The sequence below is a fragment of the Peromyscus californicus genome, unplaced genomic scaffold (assembly GCF_007827085.1).
Source record: "Peromyscus californicus insignis strain IS unplaced genomic scaffold, ASM782708v3 Scaffold_22__1_contigs__length_63687245, whole genome shotgun sequence".
Taxonomy (NCBI): Eukaryota; Metazoa; Chordata; class Mammalia; order Rodentia; family Cricetidae; genus Peromyscus; species Peromyscus californicus.
This window is the reverse complement of record NW_026294525.1, coordinates 29,024,110-29,044,666: the sequence shown is the minus strand read 5'-3', so window position 1 is coordinate 29,044,666 and position 20,557 is coordinate 29,024,110. Positions and strand designations below refer to the sequence as shown.

The 20,557-nt window shown below is 38.4% G+C and overlaps 1 protein-coding gene across 4 annotated transcripts in view; it reads right to left on the bottom strand.

The window, feature by feature from the left end:
* Positions 1 to 20,557, bottom strand: part of Ahi1 (Abelson helper integration site 1) — a 148,055-nt gene that overhangs the window by 74,334 nt on the left and 53,164 nt on the right. For 2 of the 4 annotated variants that reach the window (XR_008221238.1, XM_052751153.1), the window contains exons 16-17: positions 14,830 to 15,029; positions 7,603 to 7,629 (exon numbers count right to left, since the gene is read on the bottom strand). Coding sequence is in view for 3 of the 4 variants with exons in the window: in XM_052751153.1 (XP_052607113.1) it covers positions 7,603 to 7,629; positions 14,830 to 15,029 (227 nt within the window). In the remaining variant the exon portion in view is untranslated. The remainder of the gene's footprint in view (positions 1 to 7,602; positions 7,630 to 14,829; positions 15,030 to 20,557) is intronic. The other 2 variants (XM_052751154.1, XM_052751155.1) reach the window with 2 other exon arrangements.

The following is a 20,557-nucleotide window of genomic DNA, read 5'->3' as shown; positions in this document are numbered from 1 at the left end:
TAAACAGTAAACCAACAAAAGCTCCCCCTCTACTCAGGAACTCCCACAGGCTTCATTGAAAGAAAACTTCTTTGAAGAACAACAGAGAAGTAATACCTCACTCAGCTCACTTCTCGTCTCCACACAGGTAAAATGAAGGACCGAGCTCAGCGCACTGTTTAGGACTCTTGTGATCCACCTCTCCACTCACTTTTTCTTTTTTCTGCTGTGCCTCACTCACACCTACCAGTCGTCACCCGTGGTTTGTTGGCTGCACCTGCCTCTCCTTCCCTCATATCACCTCACCCCAGAGTTCCCCTAGGAAGGAGCATTTATAGAATCACTTCACGTGCTCTCTAATTCTGTGCTCCTTAAATCTATGAAAACTTGTCCTGGTCCTAAGTACAGAGGTGACCGAGTCTTTCCCCAGGAAGCACTGCCGCTCTTTCTCAGTGGACCAGGCAGGAGTTCTTGCCTCATCCCAGACTGCTCCTCACCTCCACATAGGCACCACCAACTACCACAGCAGGCCCTCCACCCAAGCCGGTCTTGCACTTATCTTCAGATCAATAAAGATTAATTGGTTCTTAGCTAGTTTCCAAATGTCAAGAAGAAATTATATTTTTAAAATTATTTTTAAAAACTTTGCAAATAACTGAAATCAACTCTTGAAATACTATTCTACTCAAATCAATCCTGTCTTTTTTATGATGAACATATACAAATAGATGGGCATAGTCATTATTTTTACATTTTTTTTAGACATGGTCTGTGGTGGTATTGTGTTTCCCAAAATATTGTGCACCCTAATAAACTTATCTGGGGTCAGAGACAGAACAGCCACAATATTAAACATGAGGATAGGCAGTGGTAGCACACGCCTTTAATCCTAGCATTCCAGAGGCAGAAATCCATGAGTTCAAGGACTCATGCCTTTAATCTCAGGGAGTGGTGGTAGAAAGCAGAAAGGTATATAAGGCGTGAGGGCCAGAAACTAGAAGCATTTGGCTGGTTAAGCTTTTAGCTGGTTAAGCTTCAGGCTTTCAAGCAGTTCAGCTGAGAGCCATTGGGATGAGGACACAGAAGCCTCCAGTCTGAGGAAACAAGACCAGCTGAGAAGTTGGCCAGGTGAGGTTAGCTGTGGCTTGTTCTGGTTCTCTGATCTTCCAGCTTCACCCCAATACTTGGCTCCAGGTTTGTTTTATTAATAAGAACTTTTAAGATTCATGCTACAATGGTCTCATAGTCCAGGTCTTGAATTTGCTATGTAGGTGAAGCTGGCTTGAACTTCTGATTCTTTAGTTAAGGTATCTGAAATTTCTACCATTTAGATATTTTAAAAAATATATTTTTGGTAAATAATGCATTTCAAGGTAGTTCTGACTAAAATATACATCACCAGTTTACAGCATTCTCCTCTCTCTCTCTCTCTCTCTCTCTCTCTCTCTCTCTCTCTCTCTCTCTCTCTCACTCTCTCTCTCTCTCTTTCTGTGTGTGTGTACATACAGGTTCATGCAGGTGAGCACACATGCATACACAGGGCTATGTGAAAATGATGGAGAACAAGGGCAGAAATCAGGTGTTTTTCTTAGTTAACGTCCATCTTATGTTTTGAGCCAGGGTTCTTTACCGAGCCAATGAGCTCCAGCTTCCCTACCTGTCCTGGGCTTCCTAGTGCCCAGCATTTTCATGGGTGCTGCCCATATTAACTCATTGGTCACCAGACTTCTGTGGCATGCATTTTACGAATGAGTCACCTCCTCTGTCCTTTTAATTTTTTTCTCCATATTCTTGTGTTAACCACAATCTATGGCCACAATACCCTTAACATGCCCAATCTCATCACATATTAACCATAATAATTAAATTAAACTTGACCATATTTTATTAATATAGGATAAAAGATGATTTTTTTTGAAGAGATGGAAGTTCCCTGGCTTTAGGCTGTTACATAGGAATGTGGAGAGACAGATATGCAAAAACTAGAAGTGAAAACAGTCTTATAAAAACTTAATACTTATGTTACTATGATTTACAGGTTAGCAAAAGAAGAGGGGAGAAGTGAAAAGATTCTTTTGAAGTAATGATGATCTAATATTAGAAAAAGATATGCAGAATTAGTAATACATGAAGGCAGCAGCAGCCCATTTATAAAATGTGCCAGGTATATCCTCAGACATATTATGTCCACAACATTTCTTTTGTGGAATAATTGTTTATACTGTGTGAATTTATGAGAAATCACACAAAAAAATACTTAATGGAAACAGATCCAGGCAAAATCACTACTGATATACTTCAACCCAATTCTAAGCAAAGGAAAGCACAAGGCAATTTGTAAATTACAAATTCATATGAAGAAGTTCTTGGACTATCTTAATTCAAAAGAGCCTAGCCCAAACTATCACACGGGAAGCTCTCCTCTCCCCATCATCAGACCTGCAGCTGCGCCTCTACCTAGCTTGTCCCGCCAATCAGGAAAATTCCCTTCTCTTCAAGGCAGTTCTTCTGTGAGGACTTGTGCTTCCATCCCCCACACTCCTTAAAGAACTTCATTCCATTAATTACCACCTCCGGGCGTGGTCTATTATCAATGGCTAAATTACCACTGAGTTATTCACAATAGCAAATAAACAGACTTCAATATCTGTCAATTCTTCCCGTCCAGTTCTTACCAAGGTCCTCCCCAGTATAATACGACACACACTTTGAGAAGACTGGCCCACCTTTGCAATCTGGCATCTTTTTCTGCTCCATTTTCAACCACTACTAATGCGTTTTTGTGTCCATTTAAGAAAAGTAACCAGAGCCATTATCTTCCAAATACAAAGGTCAACCCTGTTCTCTCTACCAATTCTCTTCACAGCACATGACAGCTAAATACTCCTCTTCGTGAACTGCTCCTCTAGAAAATCCCCTTGACTTGCCTTCCCAGGTGCCACAGCCTCATCTATGCTGCCTCCATAGGAGCCCTGTCCGACTTCATAAGCTCATTTAAAAAGACTTTGGCCTTTTCCCTCCTGAACACAAGACTCACATAGCCATTATCCACTTCGGTTATCCTCGTGCCCCAAACTCTCCTTTCTACCAGCTGCTCCCTCCATCCTTCACTTAGTTAAAAACCACCAGCAGCATCTCCACAATTGCTGAAAGCCCCCAAACAGAAGATGCCCCTCATTGCTTTCCTTTAATCTCACTGGATATAGTAGAAGACCTATCTCCAAAATATATGGCCCCAAACAATGAACTAAACATCTTAAATCTGTTCACTATTTGCAACTTCATGCTGTTAGTATAGGTCTACCCAGAATGTGTTCTTTTTAGGAACAGTGTAAGTATCTGCTGATCACTGTGCTTGCAAGACCTTACTCTGCTAACATCAATTCTTCTATTCACCTTGGGTTATTTCTCTAAAACAACACACTAACTCTTTGTCGTGCTGACAAAATTCTTTAAAAGGCACACACAATCTATTCCTTGTCACCCCTTTAGCCCTGTCATAAAGCCTTGATTGCCTTTAGCCATTCACTACCCAGTTACGCAAAATACCATTTTCTGATACCTAAATAGTCCAGCATCTTTATCCCTAGTTTAGGATTTTAGGTCTTGTTAAATGTTTCCCTCTGGGAAGTCTTCCAGGATCCTTCTCTAGAGAACAGCCCCTGCCTCTCCAGTCACTCTCCATCCTAAAAGTTTATTTTATTCTCTATCAGTTATTATCCTAAATTACTTCATTCAGTTTGCCTTCCTATATATAATAAAATGCTTTCGTTAATGCAAGCATCTTGAAAAATATTGGTAGGCACTATAATATTTGTATAAAGATCTTAGAAAGTGCTGGGTGGTGGTGGTGGTGGTGGTGGTGGTGGTGGTGTACGCCTTAATCCTAGCATTGGGGAGGCAGAAGCAGGCAGATCTCTGAGTTCAAGGCTAGCCTGGTCTACTGAGTGAGTTCCAGGACAGCCAGGGGTACTTAAAGAAATCCTGTCTTGAAAAAAAAATCTTAGAAAACTATCTGAGCCTTCAAAACTGTAATCATCAGGCTGAGATTTAGAAGAGAAAGAGACACTTATTTTTATCAAGCACTTGGTGAAACTTATATAGGATGAATATGTAAGCGAATGCATAAACACACTATGATGTTGAGATTGATGATCAGCGACAAGGGCGACAAGAGACCACACAATGAGGCAGGAACAGTCTTTAAAATAAGCGGTACTAGGACAACTGGAGAGTCATATGCAATGGGATGCAACTCAACTTTCAGATCACATAAAATTAATTAAAAATAACCACATATCTAAATGTAATAACTAAAACTGTAAAAATTCAAGAAGAAAATATAGGAGTAAATATATAAGACATAGGGCTAGTCAATGAGACTTTGTATAAGATACAAAAATATGGACAAAAGAAAGACGATAAACTAAACTTCACAAAAATGAAAACTTTTTTTCTTTTCTAAGAGCACCATATCAAAGAGTGGGAAGAATATACAAGTGGCATAAAACACTTGTAGAAATTACATCTGAAGGACAGCTACACATTATATATGTGTGCATGTATGAAGAACAACTAGAAGTAAATAATAAAAAGACAAAAATAAATGGGCAAAGAATTTCAACAAACATTTCTTCAAAGCACATAGAAAAAAAAATACACCCCCAAATGCTCAGCATCATTAGCCATCAGGAAAAGGCAAGTCAAACCACAACAACAGTGCCATGCCTCATCCTCTAGGGTGAGGAAAATAAAAAAGAATACAAAGAATTCAAGTTCTGGTGAAGATGACAGAGACTAGAATTCTCACACCTTGTTGTCGGGTTCTAAAATGATGACCCATTTTTAGAAAGGAGTTTGAGAATTCCTCAAAATGTTAAAAATAGTCATCATGTAATCCAAAAAATGACCCACTCCCACACAAATCCTAGAGAAATAAAAACACAGGTCTACACCAAAATTTGTTCATACAACACAGGGTCCTGACAGTGTGAGTCTTAAAGCTAAGAGGTAGAAACAACCCAAATGCGGATAAACTGATGAGCAGGTGGGAAAAGGCAACATTTGCCTATTTGGCAAAAAAAAAAATAAAAATAAAAATAAAAAGTCGTGCTGATGCACAGTATAAATGGGGACACCTTGAAACCCTTAAGTAAAGAAGCCCGGCATAAAATGAATGGAAACATATGAACTATGAACCAATGGCTGAGGGGTCCCCACTGGATCAGGCCCTCCGAATGGGTGAGACAGTTGATTGGCTTGATCTGTTTGGGAGGCATCCAGGCAGTGGGACCAGATCTTGTGCTCATTGCATGAGTTGGCTGTTTGAAACCTGGGGCCTATGCAGGATTGTTTGGCTCGGCCTGGGAGGAGGGGACTAGACCTACCTGGATTGAGTCTACCAGGTTGACCTCAGTCTGTGGGGAAGGCTTTGCCCTGGAGGAGATGGGAATGGGGGGGGAATGGGGGGGGGTTGGGGGGAAGGTGAGGGGGACGGGAGGGGGGAGAACAAGGGAATCCGTGGCTGATATGTAGAACTGAATTGTATTGCAAAATAAATTAAAATAAATTTTAAAAAAATGCAAAAAAAAAAAAAAAAAAAAGAAGCCCGGCATAAAAGGCCACATACTAAAGCCAGGTATGGTTTATATGGCTCATGCCTATAATCCAAGCACTCTGGAGACTGGGACAGGAGGATCACAATGAGTTTGAGCCCAACCTGGGCTACATGGTGAACATCGGGGCATCTTGGATTACAGCGGAGAATGCTGTATAAAAATAAAATGAAAACCCCAACTCCTAAACCCAGAGACAACACACTATATGATTCCATTTAAATGAAGTTTCCAACATGCAAAAATCTACAGAAAGCACATTAATAGTTACCATGAGTCTATATGAATACATGTTACGTTTATGAATTGGAAAGGGCAGCTAACAGACATTAAGTTTCTTTGGGTGGGGCTTACACTCTATTTTGAAATTTATTATGATTTTTGCATTATCATGTATGATGTATGTAGGCATGCAGGCAGCACATTGTGCATGTGGAGGCCAGAAGTCAGGTTTTTAGAGTTAGTTCTTTACATGGGTTCCATGGATCAAACCCAGGTCATCACACTTTGGCAGCACATGCCTTTACTGACTGAGCCATCTTGCTTATTACATCTTGTTATGCCATGTTCAGTTAGTATCCCTGGGAGGTCTGCTCTTTTCTGAAGGAAAACATAGGACAAGTGGATGTCTGGGAGAGGGGAGATGGGGGAGGCTGGGAGGAGTGGAGGGGGGAGGTAACTGTGGTTGGAATGTATCCAGAGAGGTATTATGATGTGTGAATTATATCTCAATAAAAAGCAATTTAAAATAGTACAATAAAGGTATTAGAAATGTTCATCTTTCCTAATTTTGATTTCCAATTATGTAATTATATCTTGATGATATTCTACATTTGTTGAATGCTAGGGGTACACAGATGAAAGATGCTACAATCACCCTCAATGAGTTTCAGATTACTAGAGGACATTCTCTATAAATACTGGTTAGATGTATACAGAATATCGGACTCAACTGACATTCAGACAGCATTAGAAGAGAAGGATACAGCACACATTGAGAGAGAGAGAGAGAGAGAGAGAGAGAGAGAGAGAGAGAGAGAGAGAGAGAGAGAGAGAGAGAAGAGACAGACAGAGAGAGAGAGAGAGAGAAGAGACAGACAGAGAGAGACAGAGAGACAGAGACAGAGACAGAGGAAGGAAAGGAAAGGAAAGGAAAGAAAAAGGAGAGGTCATGGCTAGTCAGAACACTGCTACAGTTTTATATACACCACACACTTAAGAAGATTTAGTAATCTTGGAGCGCTAATCACTACAACAATCATTGCTATCAGGAACAAGTTTCCTGAACATCTGCAGCCAAGTCAGAATATAGCCTGTTCTCTTTCCCCTCCCCTTCTTCCTTCCCCTTGTCTATAGTCGATATCCGGTTGACTTGTGATAATTAGGTACAAATGTGATGGGTCCTGACTGATACCGAACAGCTCAGTGATGGGGCAAGCTCAGTACTTTCTGGCCTATCTTACTCCATGTTCCTGCTATATGGATGCATATTCAACAAACTCCTTTCTCCCTCTCGATAGACACTGTCAAGATCTCTTCTAACCATTCTAACTCTGGATGTCTCATCTTTTACTATGTGACACACAACTCTATTTAGTAAACGACAGACTGTCTACCTAGATGAATTCGGAAAGTGTCAGAAGAGGAGGGAAGGATGTAAACAACTGTTGTTCTGACTCCTTAACTGCTTAAAGGTCGTGTGTAAAAACCGGCTTGCTTGTAAAAAGCAGGTGCCTGTTGTGTGCTGGACCTGTACTGAAATTACATCCCAATTGCTAGGATTCTGGATCTGTAAAACTTTGAGGCTACTTGATAAAAACTCTTCTTAATGAATTCTGGGGTCCCAGTATTCTAATTTTGGTAAATTGGAAGTTCAATAAGAAAAGTACACATGGGGTCAATTTTTGTAGAAGCTGTCAAGTCTACAGCGGTGCATTCCAATTCTCTAGTATATCATAAAAGAAACTGTAATTTTAAAGTTGACTTCCTGGTAATAAAAACTACTTACTTTTGCAGCACAGGATCGTATCACCTCCTAAAAGAAATACAGTACAATAAAGAAGTATTCATGATTTTATTTAAATAAAGTATTGACTCTTTTCCAAACATTCAGACGTCAATCTTCTAAGAACCCAAGCCAGCATGTGAAAGTTTCTTTGTCATCCTGCTTTGTCACTCTGCATTCTTTCCAAGGAGCTCCGAACTCTGAATTCAAGAGACTGAACGACATTTTATAGTAAGACCAGCTCGCCAATGCCAAAGGCACTGACCAAAACTTCTGAGGGTCCAGTTTTGGTTGTCTCAGGAAAGATTTGTCTCCTTAATAAGCTTGGAATAAATATCAAAATTCTATCACAGAAATAGACCAAAAAGACAAACTCTGAATTAGCTGAAGTATATAATTATTACTATGAGTGAAATCAATGCCTATAATTTTCAAGTTAGCAATTTTAATCTGATAAAAATCTCACAAATACTAAAGATGGTAAAGAATTTATGACAAGTAATTTTAAAAAGCAGAAAAGGGACTGCTTATAATTCATGGGATAAGTCCATAATTATCAGTTTTGAGAAAAAAATCAATGAATAATGGATAAGTAGAAAATCTGCTACTATAGAGACAACAAAAATATTCAACTCCAATTAGAATTAATCAGCACTTATCATCAGCCCAGTGTAGTAAAACAAAAACAAAAAGCAAACAAATAAAACACCAACAATTCAAGTCCAGAGCAAACAAATGAACAAAGAAGCTAAGGAGAAAGAAGAGCCCTGGGTTTTCCTTTCAGACCCTGCATTTAAAAGACATAATAAGTCAGTGTCTCCAAGGAGAGCTGGGACCCAGTTTCCTGGCCTGGCCTCAGGCTACTCCTCAGTCTGGGTGAATTCCATTGCTCTCTAGGCTTCAAGTCCCTCCTGGAAAGGGAGGGTACTAACACCCTCAACTATCCTGAAGTGTTTGAAGATTATAACAAAGCATGTAAAGCACTTAGAAAAGTACCAGAAATACATTATAACAAGAATTGCTAACAATGAAATATATTACTTATCATTATACTTAACTCTATAGAATGAATTGCTATGCAATAAAGAAAAGTTAACTTTTTCCAAAATGGAAATAAATCATTTTTAAAGTCATTCACTTTTTACTTCTGTGGTTCTACTTGGCAAGCATCTCTGTGACCACAGAGCTGGGCTCAGGTTTATGTGAAAATTGGAGCAGTCTCCAGTGGTCCAGCAGCTAGAGAGATAGGTCTGCCTGTCATCTGAAGATGTTTTCTCATAGATTCAGGTCTATAGATCAACTACTTGTTGGATGGGTTAATCTTAACAGGTACCCAAGGTTCTGAGCAACTGTGGATGTAGGCATGAAGGCAAATCTCTGAATCTGAACATTCATAATGAGTGTTCACCTGAGAGGCCTCACCTGGGCTGGAGAATGAATGCCTTTTAGGTATTACTGTGGGAGCAGCTGTCAGGTCTGCAAACTCTGAAACAAACGACTTCTATGATGACTGCATGACAGTGCTCTAATGATGAGATTACCATCCCCCTCTATGTCCTCTCCTAATGATAAACACCTAGTAAATGCCTGCTGAGACAAATTTAGTATGTAATTTAAACATATACAAAGAATACCTTGAACCTGAGCTCTACTAGAAAACATTCTTGGTTGAGTAACAGAAGGCTATGTTGTGTTATTTATCTTCTATAACTAGAAGAATCTATAATGAAAATGGTATTTAGAATCTACTAATATATAATTACAAAAAACATGAGAAAAGACATCTTGACAAAGGGTAGGAAATCCTACCAACCTAAATGCTTATAAAACCCAAAAAGAATGAAGCTACTGTAGGGTAAGAATACATCTTACTTCATTCTTATACATATTGCTTTATGTACAGACTGAAAGAAAATGAATCATACATAACATAAAAACAAAAGTTTAGTAAAATTTCTCTAGGCAGGAAAAATAATGTGTTTTGTTGTTTTTAAGCCACAGACACTGGACAAAGATTTATTTCCAAAGGCAGCTTTTATATCAATCCAAGGCATTCGCGTTCTCTAATTTAAAAGGCAACTATGTGCTCAGAGCTGAACAATTAAGAACATAGAAATTTTCTTTCATAAAATTATTATTTCTCCTGTCTTGGATTTAATTTATTAAAAATACTTTTTTGACGTTACTTTTCTTTTACATTTATTTAATTTTCTTTTCCATCATCTGACGATATAAAATGGTATCAGAAAGCATGCCACAAGAGCTAGGTACTTCAGGAGGTCAGTGTTCAGACTGAGTGAGGAGGGTGTCACTGTGTGTAGTGCTTGGTGGTTCCTGTGTCAACAAAACCTTGTCACACATGGTACTAGACAAGGGCTCCTTTTTAAATTTTTTTTCTACTGGAGATGCATTTTTTCCCTAAATGTTAAAAAGTAACATATCTATTACAATTCCTTTTAATATGTGGAATTTGATTGGCTATATTAAAAACACTAAAATATGTGAGAACCAAAACACTGAAACAAATAACTTAAAGTCGTATGTTCTTAATCTTAACTACGTAAAATACAACATAAAAAACAAACAAACAGAAAAATCACCCTCTACTCTACTTTCCAGCTGGATCTAAAGGCAGCGAAGAGTGTGCACGCACCCTGGTACGCCTTCTGAAGAAGGAGAAAGGGGAGGGAGAAGGGCAGCCACGACTAAGGCTTGCAGCGTCATTTCTGACACGTTTGGTGTAACAGAGGTCACGGTGGGCAGCAAGGGAGGCGAGGGGAGAATATGTATGAAGAGCCAGGCTTGGTGCCAGCTGAAGAGAAAACAAGAGCCAGTGAGCAAGGCTGCAGAGCTGGTCCTCAGGGAGTGCCAGGCTAACACGATCTAAAGGACCAAGGTCAGAGGTGATCCATCCTAACACTTCCTTTTGAAAAAGTGAGCCTGGGGACCTACACTAACAGCCATCACATGAACAAAGCACCTCCTCCTTCCTGTTTTCACTGTGTTTCCTGGTGACACCCGGTTCTTTGGCACTTAGGAGTAAGAGAGAAACCTCAAAATATGGTTATGGAATATTGAGTTCCACTTGGAAGTTACAAGCTTATTTCTTTTATCCATTTCTTTGAGGTTTTACTATTTCCTTTAATGTTAAGTGTGTGTGTGTTATTTTACAAGCTAATGAGACTTTCTTTAATACACCTTAACATTTTCCCACATATATGTGTGTATATATGTATCATGTTATATATACACACATATATACATTTATATTGATTAGACAGAAATCTAAATATATTTATATCTGGGGAAGAATTACTAATTTTAAGATTAGTAAATCTTTCATCCATTTGCATAAGAGAAATATTTGCCAGCACATATCCCCAGGCTTGGGGGGTGTGTGTGGTGAGGTGATGCATATTGAGTCCTGGGTGCTGAGCATAGTAAGCAAGTACTCTGTCACAGAACTTTATGCCCATCTTCCTAGTTAGTAACTGTTTAGTTAACTTCTTGGTCAGGAAAGTTTTATTTGCATGTGTGACCTAACACGTAGGTTTTTCAGCTAACTTATACTTACATTTCCTAACATTATAGTTATTTTTCCCTTCTGAGGTATCTAGGTTTATGAATTTGCATCACAATATTTATATTATTTCAGTTTTATGATGTAATTACATATCTGGTGAGACAAGAACTGTCTTAAGTACCACCTGTTCTTTTAGCTGGCTCATCTGGAGAAGTCTGAGAGTAGCAGAAACACCTCTTGGCAGGTAGCTACCATTTATATTTACATGGTTTGGTCTCTTAAAAGACTAATCAATGACATACGCAATAATTTCATCCGCACACCTCTGTTCTTATCAACAGTAGCAACTATCATTATTATACTATGTCTTAGCCAACTGAGAAAGATTTACATTTAGGATCTTACTGAATCTTAAAAATTCAATTAAGGTGAGAAGTATTAGAATGCTCACTTCTAGAGAGGAAAACTGGGCTTACGTAATGTACTCGAGAGTCACGAAACAGGCATAGGTTAGAACCTGTACACCTATGCCAGTGCCTAAGCCCTTGGGCCGAGAGCTACTTACCACTCTTCACATGTATTCTTAAGCATGCTGCTGAAATTCCACCTTCTCTTATTAATTGGGTATTTTAAGTACCAACTTTTCCTTTTACCATTTGCAATACAGAGATTTTTAAAATTTGTCTTTGAAATTCATTTTTATCTTATCCAGGGTATCTTTTTAAATGAAATTCTCAGACCACCTTTTGACTTCATTAATTAAAATTCTGATTTATTCTATTTAATAAAACACAATCTAAATTACTGTTTCTAGTGTTTTGCCTATGTTGCCCTTTTCTTGTTAATGTGCACAATCGTGTGTGTGCGTGTGTGTGTGTCATATGTACATCGGTAGGTAGATGTGTACACCTCTGTGTGTACATTTGAAGATCAGAGGTCAATGTCAGATTTCTGCCTCTACTGCTCTCCATCTTATTCTTTGAGACAGGGTCTTTATTGAACCTGGAGCTCAGTGATTGGCTAGGCCAGCTGACCAGTGAGCTCTATGGATCCCGTGGTTTCCACCTAGTCTGTGCCGGGATTACAGACACACACACCACACCAGCTGAAATGTGGGTGCTGAGGAACTGAACTTCGGTCCTCATGACAGCAAAGCAAATGCTTTATCCACTGAGTCATCTCCCCAGTCCTGAAAGTCCCAGCGTCCATTTCATGGCACTCTTGTTTTAAATGAGATGATCATTTCTCCATGAATGCCAATCCATTTTTACATTCTGACTTCAGTCTGCCCAGTAGGTTTTATGTAGCTCCATAGATGAGTTTCACTTAGAATACCAACAGCAGTTAGGGAGCTAGCAATGGACTGGGGAAGAAAGGGATCTTTCAAGGAAGGGGAAATATGGCCTTATAGTGGGGTAACATAGAAATCAGAAAAGGGGGGTTAAGTGGGGTAGGAAATGGGAGGACAAAGACAAGGGGGCAATTGGGAGGGGTGGAAAACTAGCACTAAGGCCTTTAAAACAGCCACATGGAATCCTACTATAGAAACTTCCTAAAATATATACATATATATCAATGGAGTTCAGATGAGGTTATCGTAAAATGTGGGGAACAATACAATACCCCAACAGACATCATAACCTTCCAAATAAAACTTCCAGTACCAAGAATGAGTTGTATTTTTTGAGTCATGACTCAAACTTACTTCTAATAAATCAACATTATGTAGTTCAACTGAACTCAAGTGGAATCTGGTATCCCTTTGTCTAGTTTTTATTGACTGTAAGGGCAATTTATCCTGACATACTTAATGTCGTTGGCTATTCTTTTCCCATTAAAGTCTATAAGTTTGAACAGTACTTTCTTCTGCTTCTATTTTTAAAGACTTCTTGGTCATTACAATAGTTTACATGCAAAATTATACTGCATCATTTAGCACAAGCAGAACCTCACCCGTCACACACACACAAATTAGTTATTATAGCTTTTTATGTAGAAATTCTTTTAAAATAATAGAGATTTTGTGCATTATCTATACTTGCAAGATCTATAAAACCCGTCTTTTTAAAAAAATAGCTAATAGTAGCTTTGTTTATAAAACAAGGATACCAACCACTGTCATGCCAATGTTACACATCTGCTACACTTCAAGTCAAGGTAAGCACTTCATAAGTGTATTCTTAAGACTGACTAACATTATACAGTTCGTGTGCGTGTGTGTGTGTGTGTATGCACACTTACGTCACTGCCTAGAAGATTTGATACAAGCTGAGGTCACAGTTTACCCTTTGTGTTCTGGGGACTACCTTAAATGTAGTAGGTAATCAATAGCTACTGAGGTAGCTGTTTTATTTGTTCCAATATCGCAAGCTACACTTGGTCATCTCTTCCTCCAAAGGCAGCACACAAGTGTAGGGAACAGGGTACTGTCATAGGTAAAGCCCTTAGCAGCACATTATCCTCCATGGTGGCAACAGAGCAGTACCCATCAGAGAACAGGAAGGTAAAGGGTTAGGGGAAAATGTCAAAATGGGGAAATTGGAAAGATAATTAAGGGTATTGATTCATGTCCTAAAAAGGAGGACAGGAAAGAATGGACAGAAACAAAATATTAAACAGATACTCTATAGAGGTGAATCTATAGGAATCCAAAATTTTCCCTAGATCATCCACCTATACTGAATAGTGAAAATTAGCCAAGCCGACCCAGGACATAAATATGCTAAAATCCATCAGAACTGCCTTCAAGGAGATTACAGTGTAGATGAGGGGACAAAATGTGGGTGCACGACGTTCTTACGTGCTAGGGACTGAACCAGACTAGCTGTTCTCAACAGAGAGTGCTCTGAACAGCACCTGGAAACTTGCCAGAAATGAAAAACTCATAGACTAAGGCAGACACAGGAAATCAAAACCTGCAGGAACACAGCCTAGCCATGAGAGCTCTACTAAGCCCGCTAGATGACTCTGATGGACACTGGTGCTTGAGAAACACTCAGACTTTAGCTGTCAGAAAGATTTTACAAGGCTTTGAATGCGTGGACAGAAATATCTTGTTTAAATATTATCTGTTCTTTATGTAGTAGTTTCATAGTAGTTCTCAACATGTGAGTCATGACTCCCTCAACAAACCTCTTTCTCCAAAAATATTTACAATACATTTCATAACAGTAGCAAAATTACAGTTAGAAAATAGCAATAAAAATAATTTTATGGTTGGGGGTCACCACAAAATGAACTGTATTAAAGGGTCACAGCATTAGGAAGGTTTGGAACCATTTCTCTAGAAGTTTTGGCAGTGAGAATTCATAGGACGAGTGTCTAAACCTAACAGCCCTACCCTCCATGATCCCATCAGGAAGTGCTGACACTATGGTTTCTCTGCCTTTCCTAGTAATTACATCGTATGCGTGTGACACGTGCTAGGTATGATTATTTGGTTCAGAACCCTTCCTTATTACATCTTGAGCTGGTCTTTAAAGAAATGTCAAGTCCCGATAGCTTGAGGAGTTGACCAAAATTTAGTTTGTATGCTGTAAATAACGACTTCAGAACTAGCACTTGGAAAGAACTACATAAGAATAAGAAAACCATGTTTTAAGAACTTAACTACCTTCCTTACATTAATCTTCGTTGGCATGGCAAAGGAAATGGTTTTAAATTTCCAACTATCATAAACAAACAAACAGACAAATAAATAAACATACTGTGACAGTCTCGAGCCTCTGCTTCACAAGTTGAATCTTCCTTGATGAATTATTTTCAGTGTTGACTAATTCATCAATCTGAAAAGAGCCTTGAGGGGGCAGTTTAGGACAGGTGCATAAGGCATCCTGACTTTGATGTATACCAGGCAATGGGGGTGTCCCATTATAGCGTTTGAACATTTCAGCCTCTTGCTGGGCTACTGAAAAGAAAAAAGAACCGAAAATTAGTTCAAATACTCACAGCAAAAAGACAATCAAATACGTAAGTCATGAAATGGTAACATTTAACAAACGGTCAAGACAATCAAATACGTAAGTCATGAAATGGTAACATTTAACAAACGGTCAGAAACGGAACAGTACATTTTAATTGCTAGGCAACAAGAAGGTAACATGACTGGCAAGATAAAAAATTACAGACAATATGAAATCAAGGAAAATTTATAATTTCACAATTTCATGCCAAACAGTTTCTTAATTGAGCTTTGAAGGCAATGCAAATTGAGATGGGAGCCCAATACATACTTACACACATACTTACATATTTCAAATGCCTAATGATGCGAAATGATAAAAATAATCATTCACAAACCCATGTACCTAAACCCATTTTTATATTTTTATCTCTTCCAATTTTATACATGTGTCTATTATATGTAAAATATTACAATGCAAGTATAGTTTAAATTTTTCTCAATTTAAATACAAAAGATTTCAAATTTTTATAACATAATTACCATTTAAAATGTTTTATAATACCTAAGAATTATAATTCTCAAACTTATTCTCCTGTCACTAAATATTTATAATGTTTTGTTTTTTCATGTCGTCGATGTTGCATGAAAAAGTACTTTCATAGTTGGCTTTGTTTCTAAACATAATTTTTGTTTTGGATTTAAATCCCTCGACAGACACGGAGGTGGACGTTTTCTGAGAATAGCTGTAAACTATGGCAGCCAGTGATGAGACCAGCATTGCCACCGTACTTTAGGGTTCATAAGATGCACTCAAAGACACTCTCTCACTTGACTGGATAAATGAATCTGAAAAAAAATTAACCCAAGGAGAATAATACATAAAGTTATCATGTAAAACTATTTCCTTAATAATACAATATTGAAATGGAAGGCTTCCTAAAAATGACGAGAAAGGAAGGAAACTGTGTGTGCGAATATTTCAGAAAACCAAATTTATTACATTCCATAGATTATCCACTAGGACTATGGAGTCAGAAAGGGCCAAGAATTACCAACATTCTTATGGAAAATAGGATCAACTTTGTTTCATGAACATTTAAATCTTAAGACAAATATATCCCTACAATGATAGAAATTAAAAAAGCAAATGACAGGCAATGAGTTTTTATCTTTCTGAATAAAAATGGAATAAAAAAAACCAGATTTACTTTCTTGGTTGAATTCACCAAATAATGAAGAAAACACATAAGAGAAAAAAGAAGGAACAGATTTCTTTCCAAGAAATATTTTTCTATGTAATGTAAGACAGGAGAGAAAACTGAGGCGCCTAGGGAACAAAATTTAAGAGGACATTTATTCCTTAATCCTAGGTTTAGATCTCTGTAAAATATCTGAATGAAATAAAAACAAACAAACAAACAAACAAACAAACCCCTCATAAGCCACTAGAGCTAGGAAGTGACTTCCTTTAGGCTGCAGCACATGAAAAGAATATACAAAACTTAACCGGCCGGCCCCGATCAACAGAATGGAGAACCCAGCACATACATAGACGAGGAGTAATTATTAAAACCGGGAAGGACAAACTTGTCATCAAATGGCTATTCATATGAGAAAAAAATGAACTTTGAGCCACACCTCATACCATGCATTAAAATGAAAATGAAGCCCAGATGCAAATATAAAGCATAGTTACAAAAGTTCTAGAATGAAACACGGGAAAACAATTCTGGGAGCTTCGAGTAAGCAAAATTTTCTTAGATACAAAATTAAATCCATGAGAGAACAAACTGATAATCTGTATCTCAAAATTTCAAACGTCTGTTCCTCAAGGTGCTAAAGTAATTAAAAGACAGGGTAAACCCTGGGAGGAGTGTCTGTAAATCACAGGCCTGAAAGCATTTGCATGCACAACTCTCAAATCAAAACTGAAAGAAAAAAAGGAAAAGAGATGCCAACTTAAGCAAAACAAAACATGGTCACCAATGTAAACAGATCCTGAAGAAGTTCCAAAGATGGCAGCCAGGCGCCTGAATAATAAGTAAAGCACTTAGTATCTACCACCTGTCGGCAGGGATGAGCGAACCAGGGCCAGGGCAAAGCAGCATGCCTGTCTGTGAGAATGGCTAAAGTGACAAGACAGTGACCTGCCATGTCAGATCTGGAGAGGACCAAAGAGGCTGGAACACTTCAAGGGGAAATGCATTTAAAAAAAAAAACAACTTATTTATTATGTATAGTGTTCTGCCTGCATATATGCCTGCAGGCCAGAAGAGGGCACTAGAGCTCATTATCGATGGTTGTGAGCCACCATGGGGTTGCTGGGAATTGAACCCAGGACCTCTGGAAGAAGAGCCAGTGCTCTTAACCACTGAGCCATCTTTCTAGCCTCCGGAAATGCGATTTTTGTTTTTCTGTGGGACAATCTCCGTATAGTGAAGGCTGGCTTCAAACTCACCATCTTCCTGCCTCCTTTTTCCTGAGTAATAAGGTCACAGGTGTACACTACCATGCGCAACTTGGCTTAAGAAAATACATCTGCAATATGATCCTGACCTTTCATTTTTATGAATTTACATAAGGGAAGTGAAAGCGCTTTCCCAAATACAAACTTGTACAAGAAGATGCAGCAGCTTTGTGTGTAAGGACAGAAAATTGACAGAAGCTAGACGTGCATCACCCGACACCAGAAGCACAAACTGTGGTGGACCTCTAGAAGGGAGCAATGGCAGGCAGTGAAGAGAAGAAACTACTGATAAGTGCTGAAACATACAAGAACTCCAAAGTAATCAGGAATGAAAACATCCAGACACAACAGAGTTCATGGTCTCTACAGTAGCTCTTATTATAAACAATTCCGGAACAAGGAAACCAGAGTGCTTTCAAGGAGGGAAAAGCGGAGGGAGCGATTAAAACGGGGCACAGAGCAACGGAAGGATGACAGGTCTGCTCACTGTTTTGACTGGAGGAGGTGATCTTGCAAGAACATAAACTATCAAAGCATATATTTAAAATTCAGACAGTTCACTGTACGATCCCAATAAAGCTGCATACACACACAAAGCAAATGACAAAGCATAATGAAAGCGGTTCACTGCTCTTGGTATGCAGACAGGACCCACAAAAACCCACTTTAAATGAATAATCCGAGAGGAAAACAAAGAACTAGGGATGATTACCAAACAAGAACTATGTAGCCAACAGCTAGCAAAGAAGAAAGCGGTATTAAAATGCAAATAAAAATACGATGTCTTTTTTCCTGTCTAACTGACTAATGTATTTCAAGACAATTTTCCCTAAGAACAGAACAGATAAGATAGATATGCACTTAAACATATACCACAGTTACTGCATAAATTATTTAAATAAATTACTGATATATGTGTGTTGGTGTGTGTGAGAGAGATAAAATGGAATATCATCACTAAAATCAAGTGCAGAAAGAAAGTTATCACCACAAAAATACAAAATAGTTTTAAAAGTGTGTGTGTGTGTGTGTGTGTGTGTGTGTGTGTGTTTGAAAAAAGGTCTCTCTATAGTAGCCTTGGCTGTCCTGGAACTTGGATTGTAGACCAGGTGGGCCTGAACCTCACATAAATTTGCCTGCCTCTGCCTCTTAGGTGCTGGGATTAAAGGCATGAGGGACCACACCATGTGCTAGAATAATATATATATTTGATGAGCATAAAACATTGGGCTTTTTAAAGTAAAAAATCATCTATGAGATACAGCACCTGTAAAAAATACAGATTTTAATATCCACATACAACCTCATCTATGTAAACTAAAGAGATGAGTCAGCTAATACCTAGCATTCTCTGCAGACCATGCTGGATGAGTTCCAGAGGACGGGGCCCTGGAGGAGGTCTGCTGACCATAGCAAATGTCAATGACAGGTATTCCTCAGTACCAATTCTCTGTCTTTAAATGTAAGAGCTGCCACCCCCTGAGGATTTTTTTGCGCATTCCAGGTTTTTTTTTTTTTTTTGTATTTTGTACTTATTTCCAGAGTAGCAAGAACATTTACTTCACCTTCAATTATCCAAAGATAGCTTTAAAAATGAGCAAATGTAAAGCTGCAGAAAAAGACTACAGACAAGGGTCCCACAGGCCAGCATTTGGAAGCCTGCCTCTGGAATGGATAGGTTTCAGGGCTGGAAGTCAACAAACGGACATCCAGTTTGAGGAGCTCTGCCTTCTTAGCTTTGAAAACTGGGCTGCCAACCTTTAGTTATTTTCTTGTTGCAAGTAAAGCTGCATCTAACAACAGCCTCGCATTCTAACTTCCTAGATTTTCTGAGAGTTTGTATTTGCCAACCACAGTTTCATTTAACCCGAGTGAGAAGCAGTCACAAGGATGTCCAAGAAGCACATGTCCTGGCATCTTAATAAGTTAACAGGATTTAACTACCTTTTCTCTTATACTTTTCATTAAACCGTATTTCCTAAGTATTATGATATGCTAAATATCTATCACCTTTTCTCTTTCAAAGAAGATTTTTTTTTAAACTGGTAAGAACAGCAAAAGGCACTGACTAAATATGACCTTAACTTTTTCAAAGTATTAAGATATATTTAACAATGTATTAAAACATTGTAAATGGAGTAAAATGACAAACCCCCAAATACCCTATGGGTATTTATTTCTATGGAGCACGGTTAACATTTTATATATAAAAAAGGAGCATGGCAGAGGCATGGGCAAGGGGTCAAGAACATGTAGGTGGCATCTGTACTTACTTTAAAGAGTGTTCTAGACACTGAAATGCTTTAGAGCTTATCCCCACAGGCTGTCTACAATGCCCTGCAAAGTGGTGCCCCCTCCCTGTTTTCCTCCTATCCCACACTGTACTGCTCAGCTGAAAGTGTGCAACATGCTTCGCTACAGAAAAACCACTAGCATTTCCTACCAGAGCCTGGTTCATGAACTTTGCTCATACCTAGGCTCCACGCCTTACTTTAGAGTTTCACCGTCTCCTTTGATAAAATAGAGAGGTAAAATTAAGCGTGTATTAGTTTTATTTCACAGCTTAAAAAGAAGATGCATACATAAATTGAAATTATTTCCTGAGGGTTGAACAAAGTGACAGCAGCATTTTGTCGAGTGGCCCAGTCTCACCTCCTGCTGTGGACATCCTGGCCACATGCTCTCAGCTTTGGGTCACAGCATTCCTTTTTGGTGTGCTTTATAAAGCACCCATTTAAGCATAAAAAAGGCCCAGAGGAAAATTTCATAGTCCTTATTTACGCTTAAGGTAAAACTATTTACATTTCCTTAGTCACTGAATGTTATTGGCTTTAAAAGCCAAGAATCTATTATATGAGAAATAATAAATACTTCAGAATACAATAAAGCAGCTTCATTAGGCCTTAAAATGTGGCAACTTTAATTTTATTTTTTTCTACTAGACTAAAAATCCATATTTAAAATCCCATCCTACAATCAGTACAATCTGTTATGGTAAATTTTCATGAAAACATGAGAATTATAATATCTGAGCCTGATTTTGAATCATATATTAAAAACATTA